At 39.6% G+C, this 21,108-nt stretch overlaps 2 protein-coding genes across 14 annotated transcripts; one reads left to right on the top strand and one right to left on the bottom strand.

Annotated features, from left to right (window-relative positions):
* Nucleotides 1-4,585: 4,585 nt before the first annotated feature.
* LOC307019719 (uncharacterized protein) lies at nt 4,586-12,023 on the top strand. 4 transcript variants are annotated; one of them, XM_079650784.1, is made up of 13 exons: nt 4,586-5,496; nt 5,782-6,196; nt 6,490-6,687; nt 6,914-7,152; nt 7,255-7,355; nt 7,466-7,638; nt 7,952-8,146; nt 9,098-9,184; nt 9,273-9,526; nt 9,604-9,729; nt 10,567-10,707; nt 10,863-10,971; nt 11,413-12,023. In XM_079650784.1, exons 1-13 carry the CDS (start codon nt 5,470-5,472, stop codon nt 11,466-11,468), a joined length of 2,121 nt encoding a protein of 706 aa, XP_079506910.1. In that variant the 5' UTR covers nt 4,586-5,469; the 3' UTR covers nt 11,469-12,023. The 4 variants fall into 4 exon arrangements, with proteins under 4 accessions (XP_079506910.1, XP_079506911.1, XP_079506909.1 ...); XM_079650785.1 differs by having other exon boundaries at nt 4,586-5,523; nt 10,873-10,971; XM_079650783.1 differs by having other exon boundaries at nt 4,586-5,523.
* Nucleotides 11,713-20,657, bottom strand: LOC307019726 (uncharacterized protein). Of its 10 annotated transcripts, none has more exons than XM_079650801.1 (12): nt 20,543-20,653; nt 19,978-20,131; nt 19,280-19,351; nt 18,371-18,852; nt 17,761-17,836; nt 17,089-17,217; nt 15,510-17,005; nt 15,285-15,418; nt 13,685-13,821; nt 13,346-13,594; nt 12,975-13,245; nt 11,713-12,219 (listed from the first exon to the last, which is right to left on the bottom strand). In XM_079650801.1, exons 4-7 carry the CDS (start codon nt 18,816-18,818, stop codon nt 16,621-16,623), a joined length of 1,038 nt encoding a protein of 345 aa, XP_079506927.1. In that variant the 5' UTR covers nt 18,819-18,852; nt 19,280-19,351; nt 19,978-20,131; nt 20,543-20,653; the 3' UTR covers nt 11,713-12,219; nt 12,975-13,245; nt 13,346-13,594; nt 13,685-13,821; nt 15,285-15,418; nt 15,510-16,620. The 10 variants fall into 10 exon arrangements, with proteins under 10 accessions (XP_079506927.1, XP_079506925.1, XP_079506926.1 ...); XM_079650799.1 differs by having other exon boundaries at nt 20,040-20,131; XM_079650800.1 differs by having other exon boundaries at nt 20,045-20,131.
* Between the last annotated feature and the right edge of the window lie 451 nt (nt 20,658-21,108).

The raw sequence follows: 21,108 nt of genomic DNA, 5'->3' as shown, positions 1-21,108 counted from the left end.
AAAGCATTTTTATCAGCCCCCCACTTAGTGCCTGCCAAGCACCTCATAACATTTAAAACCCTTTTACATTTATCTACTACTTTATCAATGTGAGTTCTCCATGTGACTCTCTCGTCCAACCATATTCCCAGAAATGTAAATGTCTTCACTTTCTTTAGATCTTGTCCAGAAAGTTTTAACCTAACCTCCTCACCTATCCTTTTCCTCGTAAAAAATAAAGTTTCAGTTTTTTCTACCGACAATCTAAACCCCCATGTCAGAGACCAGCTTTCAATTTCCGTAATGGCTTCCTGAATCTTAGCTACAATATATTTTACATTTCTGCCCCTTTTCCAAGTAGCTCCATCTCTCGCGAGTTTTACACACGACGGATCCTTTCTAGCCATAACCCACCTAGTGTTCTTCTTCTTCTTCTTTCGTGTTTATTGGCGGTTGGCAAACCAACTTGTAGGTGCATTAACGCCACCAACTGCACTGGAGTGTGGACAAGAGAGTAAGCAGAAAACAATAGACAAAAGAAACAAAACAAAGAACCAAAACTCTAGATTATTTTAAATGTATCAATTTCTCTTAGAAATTTAATAATCTCACAATATATATTGCCTGATGTTTTCCCTAACAGTCCTGATAGCGACAAGTCATGGAATTTTGCTTTCTTCAGTGTCTGGAAAAGCACATTTCTCTGAGTACTATATTTCATGCAAAGCAGTAAAACATGCTCAACAGTTTCTGGCTGGCTACAGTGTATACACTTTCCGATTGGATGCTTTCCTATTATACTTAATGTATGATTGAGACCTGTATGACCTATTCTCATCTGAGAAATGACATTTTCCTCCATTCTTTTAAACCCCACCTTCCTTCCATCCCCCATATACCTTTGAATTTTATAAAGATGTCTTCCTGTATCACTAAGGTCCCAATGATCTTGCCATGTTGTTTGTGCATATTTCTGTATGAATGTTTTAACCTCCGCTTTACTGAGTGGAACTTCTATGTCTATGTTCATACTTCTGAGTGTTTGTTTGGCCAGAATATCCACCTGTTCATTACCCTCCACACCAACATTAGCATGAACCCAGATGAAACGAGTTGCTATGGCTTTGATTTGCATTTTATATAAAATGAATGATGAAGATCTACCTGATCGTATACTCGATAATGCTGAAAAGCTGTCAGATGCTATTACACTATTATGTATTTCTTTCTCCTCTATCCATTTCAATGACAGTACCAATGCCAACAACTCTGTGGTGTATACTGACACATGGTCTGTTACCCTTTCCTTTATATGTGTATTACTCACTGGGATATATACTGCTGCCCCTGCACGCCCTGTCTCTGGGTCTTTGGAACCATCTGTAAATATGATTGTTGAGTCTGAGTGATATCTTGCAAAATAATTCTGGACTATGCGCAATACTGGTAGTTCTTTCTTTTCCTTTAACTCCTTTTGTATATTGAGGTCTACACTTGGCAATGGGAATAACCAGGGTGGAATGGACGAGATTGGAACTGTGGGGCAATACTGTATTTGATTCAAACCTATACTTGCTGCTTTAACATCGCCAATCCATCCAAAACTTGTTAAATGTGACTCATTGTGCTCCCAGCAGTCTTTCAAAAATACTTTTCGCAGGATGACTATCACTGTGCCCCAGAAGGTTTACCCAGTATGCCAACATTAACTTCACTCTTCTTATCCTTAAAGGCATTTCTCCCATTTCCACCTGTATTGCTGATACTGGAGATGTTTTAAAAGATCCACTACAAATTCTCAGGGCCTGAGCTTGTAGGACATCCAGTTTTTTAAGGTTTGATTCTGCTGCTGCCATGAACGCTATACACTAGGGATGTGCATCTCCATCACTGAGGCCGATGCGATGCGCATCTCGATACGTTACCACGATACGATACATTAACGATACCTTTGAAACACCAGGCGATGCGATGCGATACGATTCACCCCTGTTGCGATACAGTTCGATACGATTTGATTCAACATTATGCGATTCGGGGCGATACGATGCGATTCAACACGATGCAAAAATAATGATACTTCAATATGGTACGACAGAGGATTTTTGTTTTATTCCTTATATGCAGCAAATCATACATTAACAAAAAAGTGCTTTACATATTTGGTACTGCACATCCCATCATGCCGTTTATTTTTTTACCTTTAAAAGCTCTCCAGAGTACAATTGTATAACACCTCACAGTTAAACAATGTAAGGATGCATTGCTCATGATTAACAATGTGCAAATAACAGCTACCATAGAGCAATGCCCATACAGCTGCCAGCCTGATGTGCTTAACACTCAGAGGCTAACACACCAGTGAGCAGAAAGCATTGGTTTCTATCTGAACAATAAAGAAAACAAATAACCTTTCACAAACAGGTATTTCATAACTGCTTACAGTAAGGAAGACATTTAAATTATTATTGGCCGTCACAGGCTGCTGTAAGCTAAACACCTCTCTCTGACAGAACACCTCACAGAGTGATTTAACTCATATGTCTCACTTTCAGGTTTCTCTTTTCAGCCGCAGACCCCATGTCGCCTCTTTATGTGCGTCGCTAAGTTCCTCGTACTACTTGTGTACTTTAAAGCGGCTCGGCATCGTTAACAATTTGCGAGTGATTTTTCAAGTTGACCGTCTGTAGTAATAGTGCCGCGCACATATACCATCAGGACGTTACTGATGGGGTGCGGCTGCGGAGTGATACTGTGTGTATGCAAGTCCGCATCTATGTATCATGGCTGTAGACCTGTTAAGTAATAAAGATACCTCATACAAAGGTCTACGGATACCTTATTACTCTCCATGACCTGCGGTCAACTATATAGCATAAATGACTATTACACCGTCTTTCTTGAACAATCCGAAGTGTTGCCAAACGTTTGATTTGTAGGTATTTTTCGCTGCGCTGTGTTTCTCTTTCTCCTCAACTTCCGTGTGTGTTGATAACTGAGACTCTCGTTCTCCGTAGTGGCGAAGCAAATATCAAAGATCGTCTCTGCTGAACGTTGACAAGATAAGGGGATTTTATATGAATGAATCGGTTTTTTACCGATGCAAAGACGCTACGCAATCGATGCATCGCGAGTTCAACCCAAACTGTAGCCGATGTGCACTCTTTCAACCGGTGCACTCGCATCTTGAACGTTTATGCCGGTGCACCGATGCGAATCGGTGAATCTTAACATCTCTACTATACACCCATAATCGAATACAGGTCTCATGAGTGCCTGTTAAGTGTAAGTATTAATATGTCTGCATGTAACTGCACTATAACAGTTCCACAGTAAGAGGGCGCTATAGGCGTAAGGAGGCGCAGCTATTGTAGCTGACGTCAGATATCAGATATAAGGGATTGTTCCCTCCACTTCAGTTATTGAGCCGTTTCCGCTCTACATCCTGAACTCCTCCCTTCGATGCAATGCACTTCCGTTTTGGCGGACTGGGTTTGTTTTGCTAGCTAGCTCCGTTGTGCCGACAAAGCACTGATATCGCAGAGACAAAGAGGATATAACAATTACAACATGAAGAAAAGTGGTTCGGGAACTACGTGTGCGGTAGTTGGTTGCAATCACTCGAGAAAGCACCTGAACGAGTGGTTAGATAGAGAGTGCTACGACCACAAACCAGCACCCAGCACCCAGCCATGTTGTTCATTAAATACAGATAAACACAACAAATACTGCATGCATTGTATTTTTTAATATTATATATGAATATTTTCATAGTGATGTAATTGTGTGGGCTGCTTTTATATTTTAATTTGTAATACCTGTTAGGATTAAACATGTGATCTTTCTTGTTGAAGCCATTTCTTTAGTTTCCTCTCAACAATTAATTAATTCAGTGTTATTTATGTACAGTATGAGCTTAATATGAATGATGAACTGTGTTAAAAGAAATTGTAGCACTCTAAGGAACATATGAAATGCAATAATGCAATAACAGTGCAATAATGAAATGAAATTACATCAAACTTTATTTTCACTCAAACAGTACAGGCACATATGATATATTGCACAGCATAAAGAGATCATGTAAATTGTGCATTATGTAAACAACAGACAACTGTTGGCTCCTGTGGGCATGACCTAAATAAGGCAGTTTATTTTGGTTTTAAAATGCTGAGATATTTACTGCAGAACTGTAACCTTCCCTCAACAAAATCGTCAACAATTTTCGGGAGCATGTGGGCAAAGTAGAATGTGCGCAGCCTTATGATATGCCTTCAGACTGTCCATTGCTTTTCCATCTATTGCCATGGATTGAACGAAGTAGGAGCAAATTTTGCTGTACGTTATGCTGGGCCACGTCGTCATGTTATCCTCCCAGTTTTGCACTGAATTCGGGTGGGGGAGAGTAACGCCATCTCCAGTCAAAGAAGTAGAATCGTGTTCCCAAGCTAGCATCACTGTTAGCATCGAAATCGCTGTGTTTACACCAGTGCCCGTCTGACTGTTTACACCGGTTTACACCGACAGACGCTGTGCAAAATACTTCCGGCGGAAATGAAGTGCATTTGTGTAGGGTTATGGCGCTACCCGTGTTTTGGCGCGTAAACTTGTCTATCTCTCTCTCTCTCTAGCTCTCATGGAGAGCAGGTCAAGTGGTGCAATGCACATATGAAAATAAACCACGCCAGTTAAGGCTAAAGAATACTTCGTCGTCAGGACCAGTTGGTTATGAGGGGACTATCGGAGATGTATAAACCGTTCACACTGTTGGTGACGCGCGGTTCAGCAGACATGTCGCTGGGGGAGTTCAAGGCCAAGTTGCGGAACTACGAGGCCTCAGAAGACTCAGACCCGGTCGCCGAGGAGGCGGGAGAAAGGGTAATGAAGGCCCGGGCAGCGCCAAAGAAAAAGACCGGACCCCCGACGGAGATGGCGTGTTGGCGATGTGGAGAAAAGGGTCACCGAAAAGATAATTGCACAAAAACTGTTTGGTGCAGTTTCTGTAAAACTTCGGGACACGCAGACAGAGACGTAGAAATAAGCGCGAACAGAGCGCTCGGTACGCGCGCGTGCAAGATGGCGGCTGTGGACAAGATGGCGGCAGTGGTGGACGTGGGGCGAGTCGAGATGACGCCCGGAAAGCAGCGGGAAGAGAGGACTTCACCTTCGGGGCGCAGACAGCATACGCCAGCTGGTCAGCGCAGCAGCAGCAGGCCAAAAGGAAGGGACTGATCGTGGACACAGGTGCGTCGTCCCACCTTATCAACGACAGGAAACGATTCAAGAACTTTGACAGCACCTTCGAGCCGGAGAGACACAGCATGGAGCTGGCAGATGGGAAGCGCACTTTCGGGTTGGCGCACGGGAGAGGAGACGCAGAGGTATGCCTCATAGACAGTGAAGGGCGCCGGTGTACAGTGACGTTGAAGAACGCCCTCTACATACCCTCGTTCCCCCAATAACTATTTTCTGTCAAATCTGCTACTGCAAATGGTGCCAAGGTGTTCTTCAATGAAGGTAACGATGTTCTTGGGGAGCCTGACGGTACGAGATTTAACATTGAGGTGTACAAGAGAATGTATTATCTATGGTATGGAGGATGGATTGTGACACAATTAAATAAATAAATACATCATTAAATAATTAATTAAATGTGTCATTAATTAATTAAAATTGGAATTAAATACATAAATATGTGATTAAATGTGTCATTAATTCATTCAAATACGTATTCATTCAATGTAAAAACCACATATAATTATTTCACTATTTAATTAATTATTTCATGGACCTGTGTTGCAGCGCTTCATGAATTTATTTTATCTGTCAAACTCGCCCATCAAAGTCAGGGGGCGGGTTCTAACACCTGATTGGTTACCCAGCGCATCAAGTCAAGACAGATGGATTCCAGATAATGGATTGATAGTGAAAATACCCCGATACACTGGATGGCGCTATTCACCTATAGGCTACAGTACGTTGGGTCAAGTGGAAGACTCCGTCCTGCACCCATGCCTGCACCTACATCGACGAATTTCATGCGTGCAGTACAACATGTCGAAGAGTTGCCCGGAGCTGCTGAGAGAAGCAGCGACTTTAATCGAGGAAGCTCTCAGCAGAACTCCTCCGGCCCCGACGGCGACCTCAGCGGCGGCGGGGGCTCCGGAGACATCGGCGGCTCCACTACCTGCCGCTCCACTGCGAACACCTGTCCAAGGTAAGCTAACTTAGTTTAGCTAAGTCATTTAATGTCAGCCAAGTGTGTTAGTAATCAATGACTTTGGACACAGGTGTAGGTTAAATTAGCGAACAATTTGGAGATGGATTGAAAAGTGTTTGTATGCGGTAGGTGTGCGCGGTATGCTTTGTGTGTGTTCAATGGTGCGGGCATACAACGCTAATCGGCAAAATAGTGTTAGCTCGCAGCAACCACTAAATTTAAATAGACGGTGAGGCTAACTGTTTTAGCTGACTGGTGACCGATTGAGTTGTCATTGTTCTGTGTTGCAGCCGAGGTAGCAAGGCTTTTCGCGCCGTATACCGGTGGCGCCAGAAGGACTATGAGACGACCAGCACAAGTCATTCGAAGAAGCTACACACACACGGTCTGTTGTTTGGCAGACCACAAGGTGGAGAAAGTTCCAAGCGTACAGCATAAACAGGAACTTCTTTCTTCAGGACTTGGAGAGCAAAAAGTGACATTTTTAGGTGAGTAAGAAACTAAGACTTTAGCAAAACCATAAAGAAAGTACTGTACTGTCTGTGGAAAGTTGAAATTGTGCAGTTATGCTCGGCATTTCTTTTTATAGACAAGTATTTCCATATGTTCATATTAGACTCAAACTTAGGTTGATTTATCATGTTGTGAATACGTTATAACAGGCTTATTTGCTTAGTTTTTGGTGAGTCAATATGATGTGCTTTTATTCCACAGGGAATGACAGCGATCCAATGGTCATATCAAACAAACTTATGGAAGTGTTCCCGAAGCTCCAAAAAGGCGGAGGCTTTGAATTTCTTAAAATTGCAGGATCTACTCGTAGTCGAAATCTGGCACTACTTCCGTGTCCCAGCTCTGGATACACACTTGCCTTTCTGAAAGATCCATCAACGATGATTGGACAGTCCACAATCTACATACGTCCACTTCAACAGGATCTAACCTTAGATTGTGTAGTGTACATAATTTCACACACTCAGTTTAATGCATAATTAAAACAAAGCTCACTGGTGACATTTAATCATTAATTAAAAGTATTTTGTTGTTGTTGCTAGGAGAGCTCAGGTCATGTCTCTGGTCCAGTAATCCCCTGCATCACTTGCCAGAATGAAGTTCCCTTTTCAGAGATGAAGCTGCACAGATTGAGCTGCAATGGGTATGTACTTCCTATAGAAATTGAAGGATGGTGTATTCTTTTTTCTTTGGGAAGTGTTGTGCACACAAACAAGGGAGTGTGACCATAATCTCAATTTTGTTAACTTGAAGGGCACCCATGCAGGCATTAGAAAGAGAACAAGAGGGAGGTGAAAGTGAAGAAAATGATAGCGGGACAGCTCCAGTCACTGACAGTCTTCCAGTGAGGCCATCAACATCAGCTGAGGGTTCAGTTGCCCCAGCAGCGATTGATGAGGATTTTGGTCCCAAAGAAACAAACAACGGTCTGTGTCATCACAATACAGTTGCTATAAGATTGTGTGTAATTTAAACTGTGTCAATAGAAAAATAACACCTGTAAGATATAATTGGATAAGCTAATACAATTACACAAAACAATGGGCAATAGGGTTATATATTGTTAAAATATTTTGTTTTTTTTACAGAAAGCGGTTTTTATATCAACTCAGCTTTGTAAAATATTCTGTAAATGTTTTCTTTTTCTGTAGACTGAGAGGATATCTTAATCTGCGGGTAACATCCCAACTAACAACATGTCTGTCTGGAATTGATCACTTTATTGTTGTTTTTTTCTAGATTGGAAGCTTATTAAGGAACCAGCTGAAGCTGCAAACGTTTTCAAAGAGCATCTTTTAAGGGAACATGCACCTGGAAAAGCACTGAGAATGAAGATGGATGTAAGGGACTCCGAAGAAGACAGGGAACGGGAACTTCTGTCATTCTATAAACAGCAGCAAGAATGGGCATGTCCACTTCATTGTATTCTTGTTGGTAAGTAATATAAAGTTTGGGTTACACTTTACTTGAATGGGTGTGCATAAGACGGACAGGATGCTGTCTTAATCATGACATGATGCCTGTCATGACACTTTATGACTGTCATAAGCATTCATTAAGTGACATTCGGTAAATGACGTCACTTTTAATGCCAAGTTGACATTGTTGTTGACATAGACCAAAATAACATAACCTGTCATAAACATGACACAGAACACCTTATTATCAAACTTTTTGAACGTTTTTGCATGTCTAATCTGGTGTCCTCTGTGCCAGTTATCTCTCAACCTATTTCCAACAAAAAAGGTAATGTAAAAACGTAAATAAAGCAGTAAAAAGAACCAACAAAATGCCTCGTCAATTCTGTAGATTCCACACTACAATGTGAAAGCTATCAATATATGACAGTTTAATGTTACGTTAAGACATAAAGCTAAATATATTTTCAAAGTTTGATAATCAGGTCTTATATGTCATGTTTATGACAGGTTACGTTGTTTTGGTCTATGTCAAGTTGTCATAACAAAGACATCTCAAACAAAGTCAACTTGGCATTAAAAGTGACATCATTTATCGAATGACACTTGATGACGACTGTCATAAGCATTCATAAAGTGTCATGACAGGTGTCATGTCATGATTATGACATTATCATGTCAGTCTTATGCATACCCATTCAAGTAAAGTATTACCAAAGTTTTTAATATAAATGTATCAGTAAAGTTTATAACACTCAGGTTTTTATATGAAGTTGTTAAATGGGATCCATAAATCATATAATTGAAGATCACTGATGAAAAAAGATCTTGCATAATACACACATACAATATTGACTACTTTTTCCTTGCTTGTTAAATGTTACCTAATCCTGTTACCTGGATCAGTCAGCCATTGTTTTGCCACTGTTATTTATTAATTATAATTAATTCATCAATTTTATTTCAGGTGACGTTGCTGTTGGGGAGGGAGTGATGCGGTACTTTATGACAACAATAATATCCAAACTTCAGTTTGGATTCAGTCTAGATCTTGGTAAGTCTCTTCCTATTGTAAAGATGAAAATGTATTTCAGTGGTTAATTGTTTTTGATTTAATCTCTAGATCTCTGGATACTTTACAGGAGGAATGGGCCGAACACTGCTATTTGAGGGTGAACCTGATCATCTTGTTCCAGCTGCATCAGAGGTGCTTATTGAAAGTGACCTCTTCCGGGTTGCAGGAAGGATGTTGGCCCACAGCTTTCTGCATGACGGCCCCCATGTCACAGGATTAAGTCCTGCTGTAATTCATGTACTGTTCAATGGGGACCCTGAAACAGCAACTGTTGTTACAGAAGACTGTCCTGATCTGCACATCAGGAGCATCATAAAACTGGTATGTAATGTCAAAAAAATTGCCTTGCAGAATTATTGTTTGGGCAAATGTAATCACTTGTATGATTTGGATTTTAGCTTGAACATGAAGAACTTACACCGGAACAGAAGGACGCCGTTTCAGATCTTTCAATGTCCTGGGATCTCCCAACAGTCACCAAAACAAATCGGAGATGGCTACATAACAAACTTCTACTCCATGCAGTGAGTCCCTATTTATTGACGGAATTCATTGCTGTAGTTGTTGAAATGATAAAGTGTTGTGAACCCTGGGTTCTTATGTCAACACAGGAAGAGATGGAAACATTAAACATATTTGGTCTTGGCCCATAGTAATGTTAGTTATTCAAAACCAGCATTAAATACATACAGTTTAACTACTACAATGTTTCTCATTCCTGCAAGTGTTATTAGAACAATGGTATATTTAAGAAACCCCAATTTCACAAAAGTTGACCCAGTAGGAAAAATCATCATAAACAAAATGCAATCCTTCATAAAAAAAAATCACACTACAGTACATCAAAGCAGCTCAACAACACTCATCTGGTTGTGTGAATTTCCCTTTTGATAATCTACTCTAAAAAGGTGATAGTTAGGTGTTCACCACTGTTAACTTCTCTTAGTACCGTATTTGAGCACTAGACACCAGGTGCTGAAACTTAGAAAGTGGCATTTCCCCATCATCCATCATTGTCTTAAGCAGAACAGTTATGTCAGGTTTGCATGAAGCACCACTTATTCTCTCACAGGCATTTTGGGACTGTAGGCAGGAGAACTAGCATTCTCTTTAACTTGTAACCCAGGTAGAATTTTTTTTGTTGAAAAATAAAGGGACATTCCAGGAAAACACATTTGATTAGCGGCGTACGTACATTATTCTAGAACTTGAAAATGTCTTATAAAGGGTTGCTATATTGTGTAGTAGAGTGAGGATGGATTTTATAAAGCAAGTAATTTGCTTTTTATGAACATTTTCCCTACTATTGGCAAATTTGGGTTGAGGATTTCATCTGTAATATGGATTTTTCTGCCTCTTAGGTTATTGGGAGGACCATGCGCCAAATCAAACAGTTGAGAAAAGGACTGAAAGATGTGATGGTATGGCCCCTGTTGACATCTAGGCCAGATGTTGTCCCTCTTCTTCTCCCCAAAATGGCTGAAATGCAGTTCACACCACAGGTAAATCAGTAATTTAGTTAGATTTGACTTCACTTGATGAATGTACACACATCTTCAATGACTGAGCTGGTTCTCTTTTCCTTTACCAAGAATGTATTCTGCCTATTCCTTCACTAAAATAAGTTCTTTTTAAAATAATTACTTTGTTCTGTAAGATGCTTCTAGACAAAATCACATGGCCACTTGAGGACAGTGATGATGAAGACTTTGACATAGAGTCTACGTGCCGCATCACTGGATTTCTAAGGATGTTCATTGAAACAGGTAATTAACATTACAGGTGAAACTCGGAAAATTAGAATATCGTGCAAAAGTTCATTTATTTCAGTAATTCAACTTAAAAGGTGAAACTGATATACTCATTACATGCAAAGCAATATATTTCAAGCATTTTTTTAAATAATTTTGATGATTACATTTATTGATTTCATAAAATATTCTAATTTGATTCTTTTATTTTTGATTTTCATAGCTGTAAGCCAAATCATCAAAATTATAACTGAGGCTTGAAATATTTCACTTTGCATGTTATGAGATTTGTTTCACCTTTGGAATTACTGAAACGAATGCACTTTTGAAAGATATTCTCATTTTCCAAGTTTCACCTGTATTTGGCTAATTTATTCTCTTTAGCAACTCTTCTATGTCTCATTGATATGAATTAAGTTGAACTAAATATAGTCTTGAATCCACTTTGACTTTTAGCTTCATCGGCTACAGCTGCTGACGTTCTGGGTTGGCTGGGAGAAGCTTCCTCCTGAACTGAAAGTGGAGATTTCTGGTGGAACCCTTCCTACATCCTCCACATGCTTTGAAACACTAAAGCTGCCAGCCCATTTCAAAACATTCATGGACTTTGAGAAAGCACTCGTCTCTGCCATAAATAGTGTTCAGACTGGATTTGGACTTGTTTAAGTGTTTTTCGGACAGATGTGCACTGTGCAGTTGGTCAGGTCAATTGACACAAGTTCAGTGTCTTTGAAAACAAACAGTGAACATACTGTGTCCAGTAGTTGACAATTGTTTTATTCAAAATAGTTTTTTCCATTTACTTACACCCAACCATTCTGCATCATCAGCTTTCAGTGTTAAGAGAGCAGTATTCATGTTATTCATTCAGTGGTCAATAATGAGACAGCAAGTAAAAGGAGTGTGTTTTAAGTTTAGGAAGTAATGGAGCTGTGCATAAAGTCCATTTACAAGTTCATAACAGTGATGGAAGAGCTTTAAGGCTAAACTGATTTTAAGGAATGAAGCGTTTTACAAATATGATTGCTTGTTCTAAGATGCCAAATAAAAGCATTGGTTGGACATTAGTCTGCTATGATTCTTGATAAAACTTGCACAGTCTCTATATATGATCTAAGTGCATCAGTTACAGAAACTCCTGGAGCTGGCAAAATGGCAGCCTCTTCATCGGAGAGTTCATGGGCCAGCTGAATCTCAGGGACTGACACAGTGCCTCCATGAAGACTGAGGTCCATTCCAGTCGATCCCATAGTCTTCATAAACCTGAATGGAGGACAAGCATGATCAATCTTGTACTTAATACATCAAACTAGTTTCATTACTCAAAGTATTAAACCCTCATGCACTGTTGGATGTTTTCACTCTTAAATGTGGCCATAAATGTTGCTGTGTTACAGAAAATGGAATGATTTTTGGTGACACATTAATTTGAAATGAATTTTGTAAATATAATTTTAAAAATGTCACTAGGTCAATAATACACTCGGCAAATTCTCTACCTGCATCAAAGTCGTGGCTGGGGGAAAAAAGCCACTAAAATGAACAATAACGAGTCGGTAGTGGTTTCTAACAGTGCACAAGGGTTAAGTTTGTTATTTTTGGTCACTAAGTCAGTTGAGAAATTATACATATTACAAATAACCGAAGAAAAAATCCAAGGCACTCTAGTGAAAAAACTATAAAAAGCCTTTAGGATGGCCACTTAATGATGAAATGGTTAAAACTAATCAGTACATAATTCAAAATGGGATACAACCCACATATCAGCAAACAGCCTTCTTATGAAAAAAATTACTGAGCACTATGGACCCTGTTGGTTTTTGGTCGCCTATATAGTTTTGTAAAATAATACAGCCATGAATACTATAACTATAACTCAGGTTGTTCTTTAAAAGCTCAGGAGACCTTGATAAGATGTATGATTCATTTAAAGTACCTTTATAGCATATCATTTCTCATATAATTCCATTAGGGAAACAGACTATTTAAAAAGTGTTAAAATTTGATCTTTCTTTAACCTCAGTAGGGTCCTCCATTGGGCCTTGCTCTCTGTATCTTCTCCAGAGTTGCTGTGGTGACTGATTCCTTTCAGTTCTAAGACCATGAAAGTTCCATCCATCTCTGAAAGAATCTAGGCTTTGCTGAATCAGAGGAAGGAAGATCCGGTGCAGTGCGAAAAGATGGACTTCATTGTCTGGATTCAGTGTTCCCTGATCTTCCAGTGAAGTGAAGATCTGATGAAAGAGGTCCAGGGCATGTTCATACACATCTCTCCACATCCTCTCTATTCTGTTTTTAAGATCAAATTGACAATTGGTGTTAATTTGTGGGTGACATATTCAACTGGTAATGTTTGTTGTGTGAGCCTAGTTGCCAAACATTTTTTTACCGCTGATTGTGGACACTTCTTCCTGTGATGTGCGAATTCCTGTTGGCACCTCTGCTCCTGATCATGAATTCTGCTACATCTGCATTCTCTCCTCCTTTATCAGACCGTACTCTTGATGGCAGCCCATACTGCTCAACAGCAGCGATAAAGCTCTGCAAGACAGTTCTAGCTCTATTATTGCCAGCCACAGTCAGGTAGACCACCAAACGACTGAATCCATCCACCCCACCATGGACAACAAATCTCCACCTGTAAGGCAATTGTAAACACACAAAAAACAACTTCACTGTAAAACAATTCTACTGACAGATGCATTCTTTATCTGCCAATATCACTGACCTGATGAGCTTATGGTGGCCATCTACATGCCATAAAGAGTTCGGGCCAGGAACAGAATACTGGCGTCGTCTTAACACACGCAGCCTTAGACGTCTCATGTGGACTCCCTCTGCATAATGAGTCTTGCAGTCTTGAGACTGAGGATAGAAGAATGAAATAAAAAAACCACACACTCACACCTGTTCAATCTACTTGACTAGTGCTGGAACAAAAATACTTGTGGAGTCACTTAATTTGAGGAAACAGTGTCATAACATAGTGAGGTGTGTACAACTATTACAGTGCAGAACCATGTCAAAATAAGTTAACTAAATTTTCTGAAAGAGAAAAAAGTTGTTACACCAAACTTAGTGATAGGATATTTTAATACATGGCTACTGGCTTCAAGTTAACTGCAAATAAAATGACTGGATGCATTGCAAATAGAAACATAGGCTACATGAACATTATCTTAAAATTAGCTAGGCTCACTACTGTATAGTTCATTTTCAAATAATAGATACAGTATAAATAAATGTAATCATTACCAATTCTGTTAAATTGATTGGTCAATCGTTGCATTCTACAGTCTGTTCTCACCACTGCTATGTATAACACGCAGTTGTTAGGGACACCGCTACAATTAGAGGAGCATAAAGGAAAAGAGGTTCAAGAGGAACTATGTAGGATATTTGCCTTATTTAATCAGCTTCGGACTAATGGTGATGGTTAGAAAAATTACTCATAACTTGTTACAGGGAGAGTGAAGGCGTGGAAAACAACCATGCAAGATCAGAGTCTGACAACACTACATAAATACACACATATAAAACATACACCAGAGGTGGGTATAGTAGCCAAAAATTGTACTCAAGTCAGCATTGTTACGTTAGAACAATATTACTCTAGTAAAAGTAAAAAGTAGTCATCCAAATAACTACTTGAGTAAGAGTAAAAAAGTATTTGGTGGAGAAAAAAAACACTCAAGTCCTGAGTAACTGTTGAGTAACATCTGATTTGTCAAATAAGAACATGAATGTAATCAATAATAATCTCTTTTTTGGGGGGGCTGTCTATTTTCATCTGGCCAGGGACTACAGCTGATAATATCTCTGTTGGCTAAAGCTGCCCTTTCTGCTGTTATGGTTACAGTCAATTAATTGGGATTGTCTACGATATTATAAATGAATAAACTTCAAATTCATGTATTTTAAACAATACTTCTTAACTACAGCACACATATATTAAATCTTTACAAAAGTAACATAAATCAAGGCACAAATATTATATGTACATATATTTAATACTCAGGTGGGTAGAGAAGCCAACAATTGTACTCAATAGTATTGTTATTTTAGAACAATATTACTCAATTAAAAATATAAAATATTTTTCATTAAAACTACTCTTAAAAGTGCAATTTATCCAAAAAGTTACTGAAGTAAATGTAACTCATTACTACCCACATCTGATATACACGCGTATGTAATCCCTCCATGCATTGATTTCTAAACGGCTTTGCGTTTTCTCACGACCCAGAATAGAGTTAGCAAAACATAGGAGAAATGACCGTCTCATTCTATATTATCCCTTACATCAGGTCATATATTATTATACTTACTTGTAACACGCACACCTCTTGCATTCAGATGACTTCGCATTAGCTTGTAGCCGGTGTTTGGATGTCTTCTGTGGAGTTCTGTTACAATATGGTCCAACTCCTCATCATTCACTGCTGAATAGAGGTCGGTCTTTCTGCACAAACAAAAAAAACATATTAGTATCGAGTTTGTTACACAACACCGGCCATTCATAAACTGAAAACTCGTGAATGTAGTGTAAATACCTTAGACCATTTTGTTTCATACGCCTTCTGATGGTCCTCTTTGAGACTCCGAACAATGCTGCAATTTGACAAACTGGTGTTCCAGAAAGAACTTGGTGTTCCAAGACTGCACTCGGTATGTCAAACGCCAAACGTCCTGGTCCCTGTGTGTGTTGTATCTGTTGCGCCCTGGTACCAGAGAAGCGGTGGAGTACTTCCTCTAAATTTGCAGTCACTCTACGATCAATATCTTGATCGGAAAGGGCGGAAATAACTCCAACAATTTCAATAAACTCCTCTGCTTTACACGCTACCTGCTCTGGGTCAGCAGGTCCTGCTTCCACATCTTCAGCAAGGTTTAAAATATCTCTCACCAACTCCTGAGAAAGTTGAAGAATGTCCTCCGTAGCCGCCATGCTTGGAAAGGCTTTAGACGAAAGCAATGGATAGACTAGATTTGCGTTAGCCCCGCCCCCTGACTTTGATGGGTGAGTTTGACAGATAAAATAAATTCATGAAGCGCTGCAACACAGGTCCATGAAATAATTAATTAAATAGTGAAATAATTATATGTGGTTTTTACATTGAATGAATACGTATTTGAATGAATTAATGACACATTTAATCACATATTTATGTATTTAATTCCAATTTTAATTAATTAATGACACATTTAATTAATTATTTAATGATGTATTTATTTATTTAATTGTGTCACAATCCATCCTCCATAACACAGGTCCATGAAATAATTAATTAAATAGTGAAATAATTATATGTGGTTTTTACATTGAATGAATACGTATTTGAATGAATTAATGACACATTTAATCACATATTTATGTATTTAATTCCAATTTTAATTAATTAATGACACATTTAATTAATTATTTAATGATGTATTTATTTATTTAATTGTGTCACAATCCATCCTCCATAGAATTAAACTACTTGCTAACAATAAATAAATAACATGCAGGTATGTGGAACTGTATCAGTGGTCTACTCAACTCAGAAACATCAAGAACAACAGAGAAAATAGGAGGGCTAAAGCGCAAACTCAACAAGTAAAAGCTACATCAGGGCTTTAATACCTTCCTGAAGTTTTATTAAATAAAACAGAGTCACTTAGCTAACGACTTTCTTTCACGACCACGTTGCTGTTGCGGCGCAACTGGGCAAGCAAGTCTCTGAATCCACACGCCTTTTTCGCTGCTTTCTGATTGGATGGGAGCTCTCTGGACTCGGTGAGTTCCAGGGAAACGTTGGCGGGGATCAACTCAACAGTCAGATGTTTGTTCGAATCATCGCTGACTTCTTGATTGATCTCACCTTCCAAACCAGCGCTGAGAATGCTGCTCTTATCGGTGCTGCTTACACGGATGTTTTGGAGGTGATGGTTGCTGTGGAGACGCTGCTGCTTCGCCAAACAAGGACCCTGTGAACCAACTCTTCTCCTCTTCCCCCTGCTCTTCTTCATTTGTTTCATTGGCGTTCTGAGACACCGTCTAAGGTTTCTGATACAAATGATGAAGTCATTTTTCATGCTAACAAGCTCATTGAGGCTTTACTGCTTTAAAGGTGATGTGTTAGACGTTACCTCTGGAGGAAGCTGTGCGGTCTTGTGCAGGCTGAAGATTCCAACTTTCTCCCACATTGAGAGTTCCGCTTTGCACCATTTGTGGCCTTAAGTCTTTTCTTAACCAGTTGTACCTGGATCAGAAGCTTCCTGTTGAAATACAGCAGTTATAAAGAGCTGAGAACATTTGTATTTGCATAGCTACAGGTGTTACTTTTGTAAAAAGTTATACGATGTAACATTCATACATTAACATCAGTGAAACCGACAAGACCTGTAATATTATCCCAAATGTTTCCAACAACTTTTAAACCTAGGGAAATCGGCAATTTTAAAACAAGGTAATGGACCATATTAGTCAGGCATATGAAGTGGCAAAAATATCCCCCTTGAGCATGTTTTAGCATAGTTGTTTTATTGCTGTATATTTAAAATGTTGAAAGATTTGAGTCAACACACACACACACACACACACACACACACACACACACACACACACACACACACACACACACACACACACACACACACACACACACACACACACACACACACACACACACACACACACACACACACACACACACACACACACACACACACACACACACACACACACACACACACACACACACACACACACACACACACACACACACACACACACACACACACACACACACACACACACACCGTCTTTCATTATGCAGCTTCCTCGGTCTCCAGCTCTTGATCAGGACCCACTCGTCACATGTCAGGGACTTGGGATCTTAAGTACAAACGGAGAGAGGTTCAACATGTTATCATGCATCCTGAGAGTAAACGCTGCAGAGATGCACCTCCTGTGGCAGATGAGTGTGTCCCGTGTAAATGTGGAAGATATAAAAACAATAGTGCAAAACTAGTAATGAAACTGGCTTTGAAAAACAGAAATGCTTACAGAGGTAGTTATACTATTCATAATTCAATGCGAGCACATGGTTCAGAATCGACTTCATTGGACAAGTTGAATCAATAAAAAGATGCAGGTATCAATAGAAAACTATGTCCAGAGAATTATTATATAAAATGTTTACGCTGAGCCTTAATTTACAGCAATTGCATCATAACTTTTATTGAAGTCGCAAATATTTGGAGATCACCATTTCACTATATACAAGGCTGGCTGATAGCATGCCAGGAAGGACTTTGTGTTTTTCACTGTGACGATACTTTGTTGTACTAATATTTGAGGGTACCACGTGCACATTTCCCAACACATACATTACTGTATCCACTGTTGCTTAAACAAAGAATAACTCACCATCGTCCAGGAGTTTGTCTTTCATAGGTCTTTTCAACTTCTTTGCCTTCTCGTAGAGGCTCCTACAGGCTGTGCACAAGCCCTGTGAGAGAAGCTGTTTCCTTCGAGATGCATTATGGGGGAGGGAAGGACCAGACACTATGCTGCTTACAGAGACACGGTCTGCATCTGAATAATCCACTTCTTCATCAGTTACCTCTACAAACCTCTCTTCATCCTCCTCTCCGACACCTTTAGCCTCAAGTGTGCTGTTAATGACGTCAAGGATGTCGCGGTCCCTCCTCTCCTCGGCATGGACTCTACTGTCACTAGTTTCTATTTTCTTCAGCCCATTCCTCTTTGTCCTACCCCTCAGCTTGCGCTGGATAACTTCTTCATCCGGGCTGGGGTCTCTCTGGGCGATCTTCTTGGAGGCCTTTGTTAGGCTTGAGGAGCGTTGTGTCAACATGGATGTTTTCCACTTCAGACGATACTCAAATGACCTGTGATAGAGAACAAACCTGTGATAAAGAGCCCATGAGGGGTTATACATTTGTACATGATCACCAAGATGCAAACCTGTATCTTATTCAACAAGTTCTTCAAATAAGTCCTAAAACACAGACATTTGTACGCTTTCATTCCCTCGTCTCCAAGTGAATGTTTTTTTGATGTTGCACGAAATAAGATCTGTGGTTGACTCAAGCTTAGGAGATTTTATAGGTTTTGTTTTGAAACATAAAATACCCAAATGTATTAATTTTGTAGCATATACACATCTTTAAAATAATGCTGGCTAACATAGGGCTAAATTAAACTACCTAATGTTGATATGCCAAATAAAAAACCCTATTGGCTTTTTGACAAGGAAACCAGTGTGATGCTAACTTCTGTGTTGGCTTTTAGAAAAGAGTTTTCATGTGGTCCTACCAATGATATTCTACTCGTGTGGACAGTGACGACTCCACGCCATCTGCCTCATACTCGCTGTCAGAGGCCAGCCTACAAAGACAACAAAACAATTGAATGATGATGACGATTGGGTAGAAGAATAACAAAGGCACAATGTTAGAAATAACATTCTGCTGGATCTCAATTGTCAAGTCACCGTTTCATATGATTCAAAATCAAAGATTGGCATAAAGGTTTTTTTTTTTTAAATCAGAAGAGCATCCGGACATGTTTGTTATGTAACACACCACCTCTTGTACATGTAGTAGGTGTTGTTTTCACAGCTTATCCCCCATCAACTGAGAACACACAAACAGCTAATTAAACACAACTATATGTAGTAATATGTGTTCTGAAACTAGGTCTGAACAGGATATCAAGAGCAAGAGCTTGCTTTACGATCACAACTCGAAAATGTCCATGATCCATATTATTAACCCATAAGGACCCGTGTCACATACACTTTAAATGTTCTAGAAAGTTCCTTACACAGCTTTCGCTTTGTTTTTATCTCATGAAGTCCCTGTGACACACACTGAACAGTCTGGTGGGTCACGGTCCAGGTCATGTGTACTACCCTTTATATATACAGTCTATGGTACTACCGTAAACAAGAACAGAATGAACAACATTAGCACCGGGATCGTCAGCACTGAAACTATGACTCTAAAACTTACTGCTCCTCAGATCACTCAAAGTCTACGTGATCAAACATGACTAAAGGAAGCCAGACGCTTACTTAACTAGGACTCGAGTTTTGTTGAGCTTGGACGGTCTGAAGATGCGCGCGGTGGGCAGAAAATTCGCGCCGGTTGATTTCTTCTTCTACGGCTGTGTGGACAAAGAGAGAAATGGCGCCACCTAGTGGGTTATGGCTAGAAAGGATCCGTCTTGTGTAAATATGACGTCACGTTCTCGTTGTAACTCTCGTTGTAATCGGAGCGGCTCGGTAACACATCTACAGCAGTAACATGCTACATACACATTAATTCGACAGCAATATTAATAGAGAAACATTAGACATAATAGTGAAACACTGAAAGGGAACATTTTATTGCACCAGGAGCTATCTTGGGACTTTTACTGTGACAACGTTGACTTGCCTGTGAATAAAAAATAAACCATAGTGTTGGTGATCTACAGTGTTGTCATTCTTCTTTGAACAGCAAGACCGCTAACACCCTATTTCAACAATCACACTCCCTGTAATTGACATAATTAATAGATAGTTTAGCTTCTTACCATCATTTGCTGTGGCCCACCGATGTTAGTTAACGATCTTAACTGAAAGGCTGCCTGCCAAACGTAAACATTCAGCCACGTGACTTGCAAACTCTCGCGAGTTCTTCTTCTTCTTCTTCTTTTATTTAATGGCGAATCGCTTCCACTTGGAGCATATATCGCCACCTACTGTTGAGTTATTACATGTTCATATTAAATCCTTATCCTCAGACCTGTGCTTTTGAGGAATTTGAAAACAGCTTGTTTGCTTCATTTCTTGATTTACTTTCATATATTGCCTTGAAATCCATGTCCTTGATGTTGAGTGGTTCCAGTGCAGTTTTCAGAATGAATCTTTGTCTGTTATAATCCGGGCAGCTAAAAAATACATGATGTATTGTCTCTGGTTGTTGGCAACCATCACAATTGCCATTTGGATGTTTTCCAATCAGATGCAGTGATGAGTTTAGTCCAGAGTGTCCAAATGTTATCCTGCTGTTAATGCTCTGTTCTCTTCTACTACTCCCCCAAGTGCTTCCTGTTCCTACTTCCCTTTGTATCTGGTATAGATGTCTTCCTTTGGTGTT

The sequence above is a fragment of the Notothenia rossii genome, assembly GCF_949606895.1.
Source record: "Notothenia rossii genome assembly, chromosome: 9".
Taxonomy (NCBI): domain Eukaryota; kingdom Metazoa; phylum Chordata; class Actinopteri; order Perciformes; family Nototheniidae; genus Notothenia; species Notothenia rossii.
This window is presented reverse-complemented; position numbering and strand designations above follow the sequence as displayed.

Excerpts from the sequence above, each read along its gene's own strand:
- LOC307019719 (XM_079650783.1), top strand. The coding sequence starts at position 5,470 with ATGGTGCCAAGGTGTTCTTCAATGAAGGTAACGATGTTCTTGGGGAGC. Across the intron at positions 7,356-7,465 it reads CACAGATTGAGCTGCAATGG|GGCACCCATGCAGGCATTAG; the intron begins GTATGTACTTCC and ends GTTAACTTGAAG. Across the intron at positions 10,972-11,412 it reads AAGGATGTTCATTGAAACAG|CTTCATCGGCTACAGCTGCT; the intron begins GTAATTAACATT and ends TTTGACTTTTAG.
- LOC307019726 (XM_079650795.1), bottom strand. Across the intron at positions 18,853-19,279 it reads ACACGAGTAGAATATCATTG|GTCATTTGAGTATCGTCTGA; the intron begins GTAGGACCACAT and ends TCTCTATCACAG. Across the intron at positions 17,837-18,370 it reads AGACAAACTCCTGGACGATG|ATCCCAAGTCCCTGACATGT; the intron begins GTGAGTTATTCT and ends TTTGTACTTAAG.